General features: G+C 45.9%; 2 protein-coding genes across 2 annotated transcripts; one reads left to right on the forward strand and one right to left on the reverse strand.

Moving 5' to 3' along the window:
• Positions 1 to 2,085: 2,085 nt before the first annotated feature.
• Positions 2,086 to 4,040, forward strand: LOC127773293 (aspartic proteinase NANA, chloroplast-like). Its single transcript, XM_052299336.1, has one exon. It carries the CDS (start codon positions 2,379 to 2,381, stop codon positions 3,987 to 3,989), a length of 1,611 nt encoding a protein of 536 aa, XP_052155296.1. The 5' UTR covers positions 2,086 to 2,378; the 3' UTR covers positions 3,990 to 4,040.
• Positions 4,041 to 6,752: 2,712 nt separating this feature from the next.
• On the reverse strand, positions 6,753 to 8,498 carry LOC127773295 (uncharacterized). The gene is made up of 4 exons (XM_052299337.1): positions 8,171 to 8,498; positions 7,930 to 8,046; positions 7,783 to 7,853; positions 6,753 to 7,344 (listed from the first exon to the last, which is right to left on the reverse strand). The coding sequence occupies exons 1-4, from the start codon at positions 8,234 to 8,236 to the stop codon at positions 7,104 to 7,106; spliced, it is 495 nt and encodes a 164-aa protein (XP_052155297.1). The 5' UTR covers positions 8,237 to 8,498; the 3' UTR covers positions 6,753 to 7,103.
• Positions 8,499 to 15,183: the final 6,685 nt, after the last annotated feature.

Here is a 15,183-nt window from a genome sequence, read left to right on the forward strand (position 1 = left end):
TATACGTTAACTGTTAACTAGTTGTAGTTTAATTTGTTTCTTTCGTTGCGAGATGTAGAAGTTGAATTTGAACTTGCATGTTTGTGAAGTGATATACATGTTAATACATCTTCTCTCTCTTTTTTTTTAATTTTTTTCATAACCATTTGAGTGACATGCAAATAACGAGGGGATATCCCCTCGAGGGATGAAAATCCACTCCGATGCAGAAGCTGATGGTGATGCCACATTCCTCCTAGTTGCACTGCAGAATGAGTGTTTGTTGTTGTCTTTCCCAATGAGTTCACTTTAGATATGTCAAGTTTTAATCACATCTTTAAATTGTATGGCATGTTTAGTAGAGCTCCAACTCTTAAATTTAGCTTCAGGAGTTGGGTCTGAAGTGAAGTTGTGGAGCTGCCTAAACCCATCTCCACCTCTCTAGTTCATTTTGTGAGAGAGCTCCACCCAACTCCACTCCCACTTTAGGTGGAGCTGAAATTATTTGGCTGTGCCAAACAAACCCGTAATATCAGACATAACATGTCTCTTAACTTGTAAAACCAGAGCACCCGAGGTCTTAATACGGTATTATGTCCAAGTTTTGCTGATGTGACAAGTTTAGTACAATGAAATCAAATCAGTTGAGTAAGCGTGGAACCCTCATAAACCCCGCAAGTTAGTACCCTAGTCTTCATCCTCCTCCCACCCCCAAGGAGTAGGGCAGCGCGGAGGCATAGGGCGATATTGTAGAGACCGGGAACTACGGATTCGATGTGGCAAGCGGCTTGCAGGGGTTACGCTAGGGAGCCAACGAGAAGGCAAGACCCGCACGCTGGCTACTTGGTGTATACCAGAAGGTGAGGCCTGATAGATGCTTCTGAGGCAATATTCTAATTTCTAACACCTGAAATCATAAACTAAATTCATTAAACAAAAAGAACAAAACAAAACTATAACCTAATTTTCGAACTACATAGATGCAAATAAGATCAGAAGACCTCACCTTGCCCTAGTCTTTTCTGCTAATTAGATGCCTCGTGAAGGTAAGGCAAGGCCACAAGGGCAAGGCGTGGCTGCATGGCGCGTGGGCGACGACGTCGCCAGCCGGTTCGCTACGTCGGCCATCTTCCTTCTTTCCTGGTGGCGAGTCAGCAAGTTAGCGTGATGCGTGAGATAAAATGGCGACACGAGGAAGAGGCGAGATTAGAAGTGAGAACATGAAACAACGCATTGCGTCACGTCCTCGAGGCCTCGATCGACTCATTGAGATCAGCGACAGCCACACGACCGCGTCTCCCTGCCTCCCTCATTCTTCCCTCAAGGCACCGAGAATAGCAGCGGTATTGGGTGACCTGCCTCGATGCCCAGCAGCAATATTGGGTGACCTGCATTGGGCAGGTGTGGTGATGATGGCCCCCTGCTGACCTAGGCCCTAAGCGGTCGCACAACTCGTCTAGACCCATAGTCCCCTGCTCGTACCGCTTGCCACAGAGCACAGAGTAGAGGCCGACGACGATGAGCACGCCGTTGAGTATATTTCCAAGATGCATCTTCTCGTTGAGGAGGGAGCCCAGCACGGGCCACCACCACCAGCATCAGCATGAGCGGGTTGAACAGCGGGCCGCATTGCTTCACACACCACGATAGCACCACCAGCATGATGTCGAAATAGTTGGAGAAGGAGAGGGAAATGCTACAGCTCGCCGATGAGCTCCTCCGCGACCGTTACCCCTCTCCCCGTCGACCACCGCCTTTCTCTCCGTCGCCCGCCTCCCCCCTCCCGACTTGGAGCGAGAGATGGGGAATGAGAGGGGAGAGGAGTCTGGGAGAGAAATAGATGAGGAAGAAGGGTTGGCGGTTGACATGTGGATCCCACTCATCCCGTCAACCAAAACCAGCTACTTTACCACTCGCGAGTGATCAAAGTTGACACGATATTGTGATTCGGGGGATGGGCCTAGTGAATTGAGGGATTTATAGTGAACTTACTCCTTATCTTTTCAGTTCTTGTTCCAATTCCGATTACGGTGGTGGCCCATGTAATTAAAAGGCCCATATATATATAAGCTGGCAAGGCCGCAAGACTGAAGAGAAGAGGCAATGCCATGCATGCAGATGAAGATCGCTTCTCTTGTATGTAAGTATGTATGTAGAAGGAAAATAAGGGGGAATATATATAGTAAAATAGTAATTCAGGAGTGGTGGGTGTTCCTGAAAGAGCTCATGGCCACAGGGCTTAACATAGAATCATCTTAATTGTGCGGAAGAAACAAAGCATGCACGCGCAGGAGGATGGAGTAGTAGAATGGATGGATGGATGGATGGATGAGGGTAGCTAGCTAATTGGCAAATTAAACAAAGAAGAAGAGGAAAGGAAGGAAGGAAGCGAAGGATCGATGATGCCGGCCGGTCCCGGTCCCTTGGTGGTGGTCCTCCTCCTAAGCCTGCTGCTGTTGGTGGCAGGGATCCATGGGCGCCTCCAGCACGAGGAGGAGGAGGAAGAGGAGGAGGTCCAGGACCAGGAGGGAGGCAGCAGCAGCTTCACCCTTCCGGTGTGGGCGCCCCACGTTCCGGAGTCGGGGGAGGAGCGGCGCGAGCACTTCCGGGCGTTGATGGCCAAGGACATGAGGCGGATGATGCGGCAGGTGCCGGAGCTCATGTCCAAGACGGACATGTTCGAGCTGCCGATGCGAAGCGCGCTCAACATCGCGCAGGTGGGCATGTACGTGGTGGTTGTCCGCATCGGCACCCCGGCGCTCCCCTACAGCCTCGCCCTGGAGACGGCCAACGAAGTCACCTGGATCAACTGCCGCCTGCGCCGGCGCAAGGGCAAGCACCCTGGGCGGCCCCACGTGCCCCCCGCCGCCACCACCATGTCCATCCAAGTCGACGACGACGGAGGCGGAGGAGGAGGGTCCGGCGGCAAGTCCAAGGTGACCAAGGTGATCATGAACTGGTACCGCCCTGCCAAGTCCTCCTCGTGGCGCCGCTTCCGCTGCTCCCAGCGCGCCTGCATGGACCTCCCCTACAACACCTGCGAGAGCCCCGACCAGAACACCTCCTGCACCTACTACCAGGTGATGAAGGACTCGACCATCACCAGCGGCATCTACGGCCAGGAGAAGGCCACCGTCGCCGTCTCCGACGGCACCATGAAGAAGCTACCTGGCCTCGTCATCGGCTGCTCCACCTTCGAGCACGGCGGAGCCGTCAACAGCCACGACGGCATCCTCTCCCTCGGCAACAGCCCGTCGTCCTTCGGCATCGCTGCCGCCAGGCGCTTCGGTGGCCGCCTCTCCTTCTGCCTCCTTGCCACCACCAGCGGCCGCAACGCCTCCAGCTACCTCACCTTCGGCGCCAACCCGGCCGTCCAGGCTCCCGGCACCATGGAGACGCCGCTCCTGTACAGGGACGTCGCGTACGGCGCCCATGTCACCGGCATCCTCGTCGGCGGCCAACCACTGGACATCCCGCCCGAGGTGTGGGACGAGGGCCCCCTGGGGAACGACAACCCAGAAGCCGGCATCATCCTCGACACCGGCACCTCCATAACCTACCTCGTGTCGGCGGTGTACGACCCGGTAACGGCGGCGCTGGACAGCCACCTGGCGCACCTGCCAAAGGCCGAAATCAAGGGCTTCGAGTACTGCTACAACTGGACCTTCGCCGGTGACGGGGTGGACCCGGCTCACAACGTGACGATACCCAGTTTCAGCATCGAGATGGCCGGGGATGCGAGGCTGGCCGCCGACGCAAAGAGCATCGTCGTTCCGGAGGTCGTCCCGGGGGTTGTCTGCCTCGGCTTCAACCGGATTTCGCAAGGCCCCTCCATCATCGGCAACGTGCTCATGCAGGAGCACATCTGGGAGATCGACCACATGAGCACTGTGCTCAGGTTCAGGAAGGACAAATGCATCAACCATCAGCAGCTCAACAGGCACCACAAGAAGGCCTCTTCTTCCTCCTCCTCCTCTTCCTCTTCTCCTCCTCCTTATCCGGCCGCCTGACAACCTCGCTCGCACGCACGCATCTTCAATTCATCTGCTGCAGCGGCTCATCCCTCTCCTATTAATTACTCATCTTCTGCATATATATATATCTGTAGCGTACGTACGTATCTATCATGTGCGTACTCACTCACTCCATTATTAAGCTCGCATCGCATGTAATACTATTACTTATATATGTAATATATAATTAATCATATATATACATGTACTCTGCTCTACTACTACTACTACTACAACAGAAGTAAGTCTATATATACATTTGCTTGTCCTTCTATATAATATAGGGACAATTGCATCCATGCCCCCCACTTTCAAAGCCAATTGCTGTTTTGTTTGCAGTTTTATCCCCACCTTTTAAATCTGAACCGGCCGTTTACCCCCACTTGTAACAGCCGTCTGGCGGGTCCTATGTTTTGTGTTAAAGAAATACAAAAGAAAATAAAACAAAGGTTTGAGAAAATATGAAATTACCATTGTACCCCTGAGGGAATGGACAGGATAGGGTTGAATCTGTGTCCTCCACCTCGTGCGTCGGTCGTCGGTCCCTACGTGCGTGCGAAACCATAGCGGCGAGAGCGTGGCGCGGCGGCGACGGGGAGGGCGTGCGCGAGGCGGCGGCCGCCGCCGCAAGGGCGACGGCGGCTGCGGCGAGGGTGGGCGCGCGCGCGCGGGGGCCACCGTCACCGCCTCCCCGAGGCGGAGCAGCGGCGGCGTGCGCGGCCTCCTGCAGCACCTCGACCTCCCCCTCTCCGCGCGCGGATCCGGGCGTCGAAGCCAGCAGCCGCCGCAGCAGCTCAATCGCTCCGAGCCGTCCCCGACATCGTCGCCGCAGCAGGGAGGGTCGGGGAGGAGCTCGGGGATTGGGCGCCGCCGGAGTGGGCACTGCTGCTCATCGGCTGCCTCCTTGGGCTCGCCACCGGCATTTGCGTCGCCGCGTTTAACCGTGGGGTGAGCATTTCACTGGTTATGCTCAGAGACTGGAAACTTGACTATCCTCTGCAATTTAAGTGGGTTTTGCTGTTTCATTGTGTTGCACATGGCTGGAAATGATGCGAAGAAGCTACTTCCTCCGTTTCACAATGTAAGTCATTCTAGCATTTCTTATATTTATATTGGTGCTAATGAATCTAGACAGCACCAATATAAATGTGAAAAATACTAGAATGACTTACATTGTGAAACGGATGGAGTATCACTTATAGGATCTAAACATAGTTAATGGATGCTAGCAAATGTGAACTCAAGGGACTTCGCATATGTGATTTTGATCCGTTTATGTGTGCAGACTAAACTTTTTTTGACGGAAGTGTGCAGACTAAACTAGTGCAAATAAATTCACCCAAATGATGCAAAATCAGTTTCATTTAATTGTGCAAACTCAAAGCAACTTAACAGTGCACTGAAAGCAGTAAATGAAAAGCCTTATGTCACACGGTATCTGCGGTTGCCCAAAACACGATAAATTTTGTTAAAATTTAAAACCTTCCTAGTGATTCCAATGTAAGTTAAGGTTGAGATTTTTCAGTTCTGCCTTGCATGACTGATTCTATAGATAGCTCCTGTTATGGAATTTTTAGGTTCATGTCATCCATGAATAGGTGCTTGGCTCTGCCTTCAGAGGCTAGCTGATACTTGGCACAGAATACTGCTGATCCCTGTGACAGGAGGCGTTGTTGTTGGAATGATGCATGGGTTGCTTGAGATATTTGATCAGCTGAAACTCGTGAAACCGCCTCAGAAGCAAGTGGCCTTCCTCCCGATTCAATCCACCCTAGTCCCTAATCAATCCTTGCTCTCCTTTTTTCAGATTCTATGTATATCTATCCTCCCTGATTCCTATATGTGATTTATTACTGAAACTTCATTACTTGAGGTATTTTTCAATGCCTATTATTCTATTTAGGCTTGTTTGCAAATGGATAACGGATTGTGATCAGTGATTATTGCCATGCTGAATGTTGATACAATGTTGTGCCGTAGTGCGATTGATACTGTTCTCATCTACCTTCTAGTCTCTGATGTATGTGTCTATGAGCCATACCTCATTTTGTTTTCCGTCCCCTACCACTGCCGTGGACACACTTTGTAGTTATATTTGTGGACACTTTGTAATGCTTTGCTATATATGTGACTTGTACTAGTTGTATCGAAATTCTGTCAAAATTTTGTTCAAATTTTGGTCAAATTTTGTAATTTCCCTAGTATTTGTGATTTTTTTGTTAAAGTATAAAAACATCACAAGAGATGCTCATATTTGAATTATTTATAACAATCACACAAGCTGAAATCACAAAATAGGGGCAAAATAACACAGCTGAAAACATGGGGGCAAAAATGCAATAACCGCCAAGGGTATAAATGTCCTTTTCTCTACCTCTAACACTGTTAAAATCAACTATTACAAGTGGGGGGCAGATGGCTGATTCAGATTCAAAAGATGGGGGTAAAACTGCAAACCCTAAAAAATGGGGGTAAAACAACAATTGGGTTTGAAAGTGGGGGCATGGATGCAATTGTCCCTATAATATAATATTCAATCAACGTAACAGCAAGAAACCAGTCCCCCCCTTTGACAATACCATTTTTCTCATTTGCCTCTATTGCTTTGTAATTCTAATCAATTTCCATATTAAGCTGCAGTGCAGAGTCCCACATCCAACATGCTCTAGCCGTAGCTCTAGTGCTGTAAGTAACACAACAAATCTAATCTTTTCTTTCTAGGCAACTTCAGCATAACAATGTCCATTCCCAATGCAAGAGTAACAGCAATGCAACAAACCAAATCTTATCTACCAAAGGTAAGGTACGGTACCGTGCAGGTACAAATTGCAGAATACAACGACACCAGCAAAGCAAAGGGAAACCTATTTATCTTTAGCTCCACAAAGTGCCTGTCTTTACATAAGACACAATGCTGCCAATATGACTTTATTTTATCATTGTAAAGGATCTCCATTTTTCTTTCTACTCCAATATTGACAATAAACAGAAATGTTGTTCCACCAGAATCATCATGAACCCATTTGGTTGTTACCGTTGCCATGGAAACCTCAGAGCAGCACCTGTTTATTAGCCTTGGTGCTATAGGAATATGCTGGTATCTGAAAACTATCATCCCCTGGATCTCTTCAGTTTTACAATGAAATCGTCATCGTCATCGCTGTAATCGACTCTTTTTTTTGCCTTTGAATCTGAACTATTATATGAGCTTGGTTTTTTTGAACTTTCCGGTTTGTCTTTCTTTACGCTGGGTTTAATTGGTGTTCCTGATCGTATTTGCTGTTGCCGCTTTTGCTTTTTTTCGTATGCTTTCTTTGCTCTTTCGGGAGATAACAACCCGTGTTCCATCAACCTGTTGTACATTTTCGTGGATGAGGTACTAGGGTAATATAATTGATCACTGCAGTTTGTAAGACAAACCTAGGATTTATCATTGGTAAGTGAGAGAACTTATTTATATGAATGGTTTCATGCCCTTCATTAGAATGATGTGTGAACTTGTGCTAACATGAGGCAACCAAATTTAGTACTAGTGTCTGCTTTGAGTAGGCGATATTAGTCAGTTGATAACAATAAGCTTCATGCGTTGAAGCTACAAGTATTCTTAGAAGAATTTACTGTCAGAATCCTACTAGATAGCTAGTACTCCACTAGTTAGACAGACACCTGAATGTCACTAGTATGTACTACTACTGTATATATATTCCATATAGGGGTAGGAGTATTTCTAACAGTTGAGATAGAGGAAAATTTATATATTACGCTAAAAGGTGTAAAAATTTGTGCGTACCAGAATTCAGCCATCTCACTGGAGGGTATCTGCTTGGATAAGGACTCGTAGAATATCCTGAGAGGCTCTCTCTGGACGAAATTAATGGCATCAGGCAACAACACAGATGAGATGAGATGAGATTTGGTTGAGTGGAAATAAGCTGACCTCCTCAGGGGGGTCGAATTTCTGGCCTGGCAGCGAGTAGACCTTCTTCTCGGTCTTCCCTCTGCTGCCGGTGGCGGAGGCGGATCGCTTCGGCTTGGCGCCCAATCCCTTAGACGCCTGCGCATCAAGATCGATTTCGATTTAGATTTTGGAGAGGTAGCCAGCCGTCTGGATCTGGCCGCAGCTAAATTCAAGTGTACTCCATGTGTGTTAGGGAGAGGGGTTGGGGGAGAATTCGTACTTCGAATTTAGCGGCAGAGATTCCGGATTTGCCTCTGGCTAAGGCGGCGGCGGAGGAGGACGACATCTCTACCCTCCGGAGCTCAGCGAGAGCTTGAAAGCAAAGCTCGAGCGCTCGCTTGGGGACGCGGACGCGGAGGGGCCAGGAGGACGACGACCGGAGCTGGGGCGGCGTGGCGCGCCAGCGAGAGAGGAGGCGCAGCGACGGCCGGGGAGAGAGGAGACGGGGCGGCGGCGGGCGAGAGAGGAGGCGAGGGGCGGCCGGCGATTTCGAGAAGGAAGATTTTATTTTTCCTTTTTTCTGTTTTTCTCCTTCCCCTTTTACTTTGGAGGGGACTACCGATCGGATTTGGATCTGCTTTCCTTCACTCTGTGAAGGCACGGTAGTGCAGTCATAGCTTATCCACCGTCCATGCAATCTAACGGCTCATGTGTCACGTATACTTAACTGCTGTTGAAATCAGTCCATGGCAGCCCGGCAAGACACACTGATGAGTTAATCCGATGAGGCCTCTCGTCGCTGCTGCCGCCGCCACCACTGTCGATGCCGACGATGGCGATGACTAGCTAGCTCGGAGCTCGTCTGCTTGTATGCTTGTAAGCGTGCGCCGTCACCAGCCATCGACTGGGCCCAACTTTTTCTTTGTTGTTCTTCATTTTTCGGGGCCAAAGTACCAAAGACATATTTTAGTTCTTCATTTTTTGTTGTTTTTCATTTGTTCAACTGTTGATGGTACTGAAGACATATTTTAGCTATGGAGATTGTAGTTTCTAGTGCGTTGCTTTTGTTCTTTTCAATCCTTTTTGATTTACGATCTCTATTCTCTATCTCTTTTAATTTACGATGTGGCTTATTCTCTGTTGTAGTTAGTAATGAATGGTGTTGTTTGAAACCTATGCATTGTCTGATGGAATGCATGCTTTACTTGCTGAATAGTTGAATCGAATGCATGCTCTGCTCTGCTCTGCTCATTGTAATAATGTTCCAAAATCCAAATTCCGGGCAGCAAGCATGCTGCATCACTACCAATTGATACATCCAGTCCTAGCAGGAAGATGGAATGGCAAAGCTTCCATATGAAGCCCAAGACGGCGGCAGTGGCAGCGCGTAGCGAAAGACGAGCTCCAGCTATTCGCCGGCAGCAGCGATGGCGACACTACAAGTCTACCAAACTGACTCTAAAGTCTGGAGAACGTGCTTCTTGTTGGGCTGATATAGGTCTCTGTGCTCGGGAGCTGTTGGATTGCATGGACGGTGGATAAGTGATGACTGCACGCCCGTGCCTTCACAGGGTGAAGTCAGACGATCCAAATCCACTACCGATCGGGCAAAAAAAAAAAGACGTCAGCGCCACCGGATGCGTGTAAAACCACTTTAAACTAATTTTTCTCTTAAATTATTTATCCAAATCATGATTCGATTGTACCATTAAATTCATTGAAATTAAAGCTTCAAAACAAGACCACACATAGATAGATTCCGACGAATTTTTTTAGCTTATTATTGAATTATTTTTAAATGTTGCACTATGTTCCACCAAGTATATCGGAATTATTTCACTAAGTAGATCAAAAATATTTCAATCGTTTAAATCAGGCATTGTTTCACCTTATATAAAAACAATGTTTCAGCGAATAGTAAAAGAATGTTTCAATCCATCGCAACATTAGATCTATAAATAGTGAAACATTCTGATTACACTAGGTGAAACATTTTTGGTGGAACAAAAAATGAAACGAATTCCAAACGAATTCCCTCAATAGAGGGTTTTCAAATATGTGAGTGATTTATTGCAAAAGAATGTTTCATTCACTGCAACATTGGATCTATACATAGTAAAACATTGTGAGTACACTAGGTGAAACATTTTTTATGGAACAAAAAAATGAAACGAATTCCTTAATAGAGGGTTTTCAAAATATGTGGGTGATTTGTTGCAAAAGAATGTTTCAATTCATTGCAACATTAGATCTGTACATAGTGAAACATTGTGAGTACACTAGGTGAAACATGTTTGGTATGGACACGTGGCAGGTGGAGGCATGACAAATGGTGGGGCCCAGGAGGCATCCGCGTCGTGCTGGGGAGGGGGGGCGATTTCGCTCCCCCGCGCCGGTCACCCGAGGCGAAGAATTTCGTTCTGCTTTTTTATTGGAGCTGCTATACAACATAATCCCGTTGGTACGAGATGATACCGGTTAGGTATCAGGACATGATACCTAACCGGTATCAGGCGATATTTGCGAGGTATCAGGTGATACCTATAAGGTATCAGGCGATTCCTACCATGTATCATGTGATACTTGCGAGGTATCAGGTGATACCTTATAGGTATCAGACGATTCCTACCATGTATCAGGTGAATCATGTCTGGTATCAGGCGATTCCTACCATGTATTAGGTGATACTTGCGAAATATCAGGTGAAACCTGTCAGCTATCAGGCGATTCCTACCATGTATCTGGTGATACTTGCGAAGTATCACGTGAAATCTTTCAGGTATCAGGCGATTCCTACCACGTATCAGGTGATACTTGCGAAGTATCAAGTGAAACCTGTCAGGTATCAGGCGATTCCTACCACATATCAGGTGATACTTGCGAAGTAGTATAAGGTGAAACCTGTTAGGTATTAGGCGATTCCTACCACATATTAGGTGATACTTGCAAGGTATCAGATGATATTAAAAGAGCCCCCCCTCTCTCCCTAATCCTGCCAAAATCAGCCTCCGGGAAAAAAAAGCCCCAACATATCTCATTACCAAGGAGTTAACTATTTTCCTTCTCCACTAACTCTAAACCCTAGAAAATCAAAGACAATCCCAGTTGCTATCGGTTATCACTGATCGGAATAGCAGCCCCTGAATAAATAGCCACCATGCGCACGAACCCTAGAACAGATGGGGAGCATTTGGGATCTAGATTCGAGGGAATAAAGGGGACGAAACAAGGAATGAGAACGAGAAGAACCTGGAATGCAGTATTGTGGGAAGAAAAAATGACCACCGACGCCGTCGCTAGCGTTGTCTTCGCCGCCGCAAGATTCGCCGATTCCTCCCCCCACGCCAGCCTTGTGTTTCTTTCCCAAGCCTGCCTTAGTTTTGTCTGAAGTAAAAAAAATCCCAACAACAATGGTGTCTTAAATGAGATAGATGAGAAGCGGTTCACAGCTAAAACCAAAATTATAATGGCATGGTTACAATTTTTTTGATTTGGTTGTCCCTTTGGGACGGAATACCGGTAAGTAGCATTTCCGTTTTTATTTCTATTTATATTTTTTTAGTAGACTAATATTATTTTGGGTCTGGAGAATTTGGAGGGGTAAACTTACCAACTCTAATGAAAGGGTGATTGCAACCACTTATCCATCCCACTCCCCCAACCAAACAAAAAAAATGGATCGCCATATCCACTTTCATCCCTACAACCAAACAAAAAACTGGATCGTCATATTCACTCCACCGAACAAAAAACTGTATCGCCATATCTAGCAGAATATGGATCGCCATATCCCATCCAACCTTAACCGGGAACCAAACACACCCCTAGTGGAGTAGGAGGCCAGAAAGGTGGTTCGGTCCGGTCTAAAAAAGAGAATTTTTAAGGTACATTATACGGAAAATCCTACGTGCCGGGCGCCTAATCGCTGAAGAGAAAATCGGACGCCCGCGCCTCCTGTGCTCCCGCCGTGCCTCGCACGCTCGCGTGCCTCCCCCACCAAGCACCCCACCATCTGTAGCCGTTGCAACAAATCACTCACATATTCCGGAAACGCTCTATTATGGAATCTATTTCATTTTTTGTTCCACCAACAATGTTTTAGCTAGTGTACTCATGATGTTTCACTATGTATGGATCAAATATAGCAGTGAATTGAAACATTATTTTGCTATTTGCTGAAACATTGTTTTTATATAGATTGAAATATTGACAGTCGTTACAGACAAATTTCGACCGTCAATATAACTAAAAAAAATGAAGAACTAGCCATGCTTACAATGCATGCTTATTTGCAAATAATATACTTCCACTTATACTTGGAGAATAACATGTTACAGGAATTTATCAAATAAAATAAAGAGAAAGTGGAGAAAACCTCACTCCTAAGCAAGCAATTGGATAAAGGGGCCCACATGTCAGATGTAAACGTCCGGAAACCACCTTAACTGTCAAAACCGACAATGGGACCCACCTATCAGCCATTGTACTGAAGGGGAGGTCGGTTGGAGCCGACCCTGGTTCGGCCGAACCAGGGGCAAGTCGGCTCGCCCCCTCCCCCTACACATGGATGTCTAGGATGCGTTGCTGATGGCGGTTACGAGGGTAAAATGAACATTTCGCATGAAGTAACCGTCATACCGGCCCTATAAAAGGAGGAGCTCACTTCACTTCTCAACACACTCAAGCAAGCTCAATTTCTTTTCATACATTAGTATTAGTAGTATAGTGCTAAGTGGAGTAGTATAGAATAGTGTTCGGAAGTCCTCGGAGTCTCCGGAAGAGTTTTCGGTATGGCTCTAGCAGCTTTTGTAATCTCTTCTGTAATACTTTCCGAATTACTAAAATACTCTTCTTTATATATCTTCGGTACTTTATTTAGTCTAAGTATTGGTCTTGCTTTATATCTGCATTATGTTAATTGTGTGGATAGCCTACCATAGAGGTGTAATGGTGCGGGTTTAATGTCTGATTTATTAGAGTAGTATTTAATAATGTGAGCATGGTGCTTAGATTATTAAATATCATCAATTGGGCATATATGCTGCAGGACAGTAGAGGTGAGCCGCTAATGGTGATAGCTCAGTACTGGTATTCCTCCACGTTAGTATATATTCCTAAGACAAATTCCTAGGGAGGGTACTCCTCCGTATTTAGCCCTGGTTGGACGGCCATGACATGTTGTCGTAAGAAACTCGGCAGCCCAGGGTGGTTTCTCGAAGTACCAGGAGGACACTGTTAGGGATATTGGCCACATGATTGTACATTAGCAGATGTAAACTAGAATTTGAGTGTATACTTTTTTTAAAAAGGAACACAACAGGGGAGGCCCCCGTTGTTAAAAGAGCTTTATTAATAAAGGTAAAAAAACCAAAAAATCACAAGACTCTAATCCAATTTATAATTACACCTTTATCAATCTCCTTCAATCTAAAAAGCAAAAGGATCAGATCACTCTTAAGTGAGATCCTCCAGGAAACAACTGAGGGAAGAATGTTTTCAAAAATATAACCATTCCTTTGCTTTTAGATATTCCATGCGCCCAACAGAAAGATTTCCATGAAGCTACAGTTCTGGAAAGATTTGAATGTATATTAGAAGTATATGAATTGAATGATTTCTATTTCTTCTTCCACTTAGTTAGAGTTATTTTGTTATGAGGATTGAATAGCATCCCTTCGTGTCGCTCTACCCCTATGTTATATCTAACCCCTGTTTAGGCTCTGACAATTATAAGTAATATATGTATCAAGTGCATTAGTAAAGTTCGCTCTTATTATCTTCCTTTGGGATTAAAAATACGATACCTTATAATACTTTCAGGTGAAATGCTACAATGGTATATCCGTGCACTTGCGGATTAATTTTGTAACCATAAATATACCAGGACTATTTCTGGCACCATTGCTGGGAATGAATATTTCTAGTAATATCGTTAAGAAATACCAACATGAAACAACATCTAATTTTTTGGATAACCGTTTGTTTCATACGTTGTAGCAAAATGTTCCATGAGTTGATTTGGTTGTGTTTTAGCTTTTTAAAAGACTGAAACATTTTCGATCTACCTGGTGAAACATGCTCAATCTACCTGGTGTAACAGCAACCGATTTTTGACAAAAAAAAATCGAGCGTCCGATTTATAGGCGACTCGACATTATACTAGTAGGTATTTCTTTTAAAACATGTAAAGGGCTGCTAAATCATTTGAAGTTGAGATTTATTTTCAGCAGGATTCAGGAGTAATTGTTCTGTATCTCGTCGTCCATTTGTGCTAGCGTTTTTTTTACGGACCGAGTATGTAGCTAGCGAACATGCCGACCTATCGACGACGAGACGGGCAAGAGATCAGGACTCTGGCATGCATATATCATGGACGGATAGACGAGTAGTACATGTACTGGAATTTCTTGTCTGTTCGTTTGGTGCGGGGCGGGCCGGCGCTTGCTCGCGGTGGATATCGGCGGCGAGCCAGGGACGCGGTGCGGTGGCTGTCCACAGCGGCGTTAGCGCATGGGACGAAGGAAAGGGAACGGATTTCTCTCAAGCTGATTTCATCTGAGCCACTCGAGAGCAGGTTCTGAAACGCGAAAATACAAAAATACCCTCACGCAAAAAGATGGAAAGACAAATATATTCTTTTCGATTTATACTGCAAAACTAATCGAAAGAAAGATTGGATGAATCTACACCGTTAATTTATACTATAAGTATATACTTTTGTAGTATAGTGTAGCATAAAAATCCTCCAAAAAAAAACTTCGGTCTCTCTTCAGAAACAAGATTAGGAAACCCAAGTTGTTATTACCACCTAAGTTACGATAGTTCGGTCTGACCGACCAGATTGAAGCGTCACATCTAGTATGGAGTATGCACTACTAGGACATTACAGGTTTATCAGTCAACAAAGAGGCAGGATGAAGAGAAGCTCTGCTGAGTGAAGAGGCCAAACAAACATAACCACAAGGTCTACTATAACCAGGCAAATTCAAGCTGTGTTGGCTGTGTACATTTTATCATGGATGTAGAGGTCGGGTTTCTTAATACATTATTAAAAAAAAAGCTGTGTAGCAGGGCTGTTAAACTAATAACGTGTGAGTTGTATTGTCAGGTTTTTTGAGTGAGAGCAGCAACGTGGAAGACAAATTTCTGCAACGTGTGCAGGATGTGGTCAGGTTGTGTCGAACTGCATGCAGGGGCCGGCCTGTTTGGATGCAATTGAGAGCAGTCGGCTTGGGTGCAACCGTTCTGTGTAGTGGAGAAATATTTTGGCAACAGAATTTAATCCATCTTTTT

The sequence above is a fragment of the Oryza glaberrima genome, chromosome 5 (genome assembly GCF_000147395.1).
Source record: "Oryza glaberrima chromosome 5, OglaRS2, whole genome shotgun sequence".
In the NCBI taxonomy this organism is placed as follows: domain Eukaryota; kingdom Viridiplantae; phylum Streptophyta; class Magnoliopsida; order Poales; family Poaceae; genus Oryza; species Oryza glaberrima.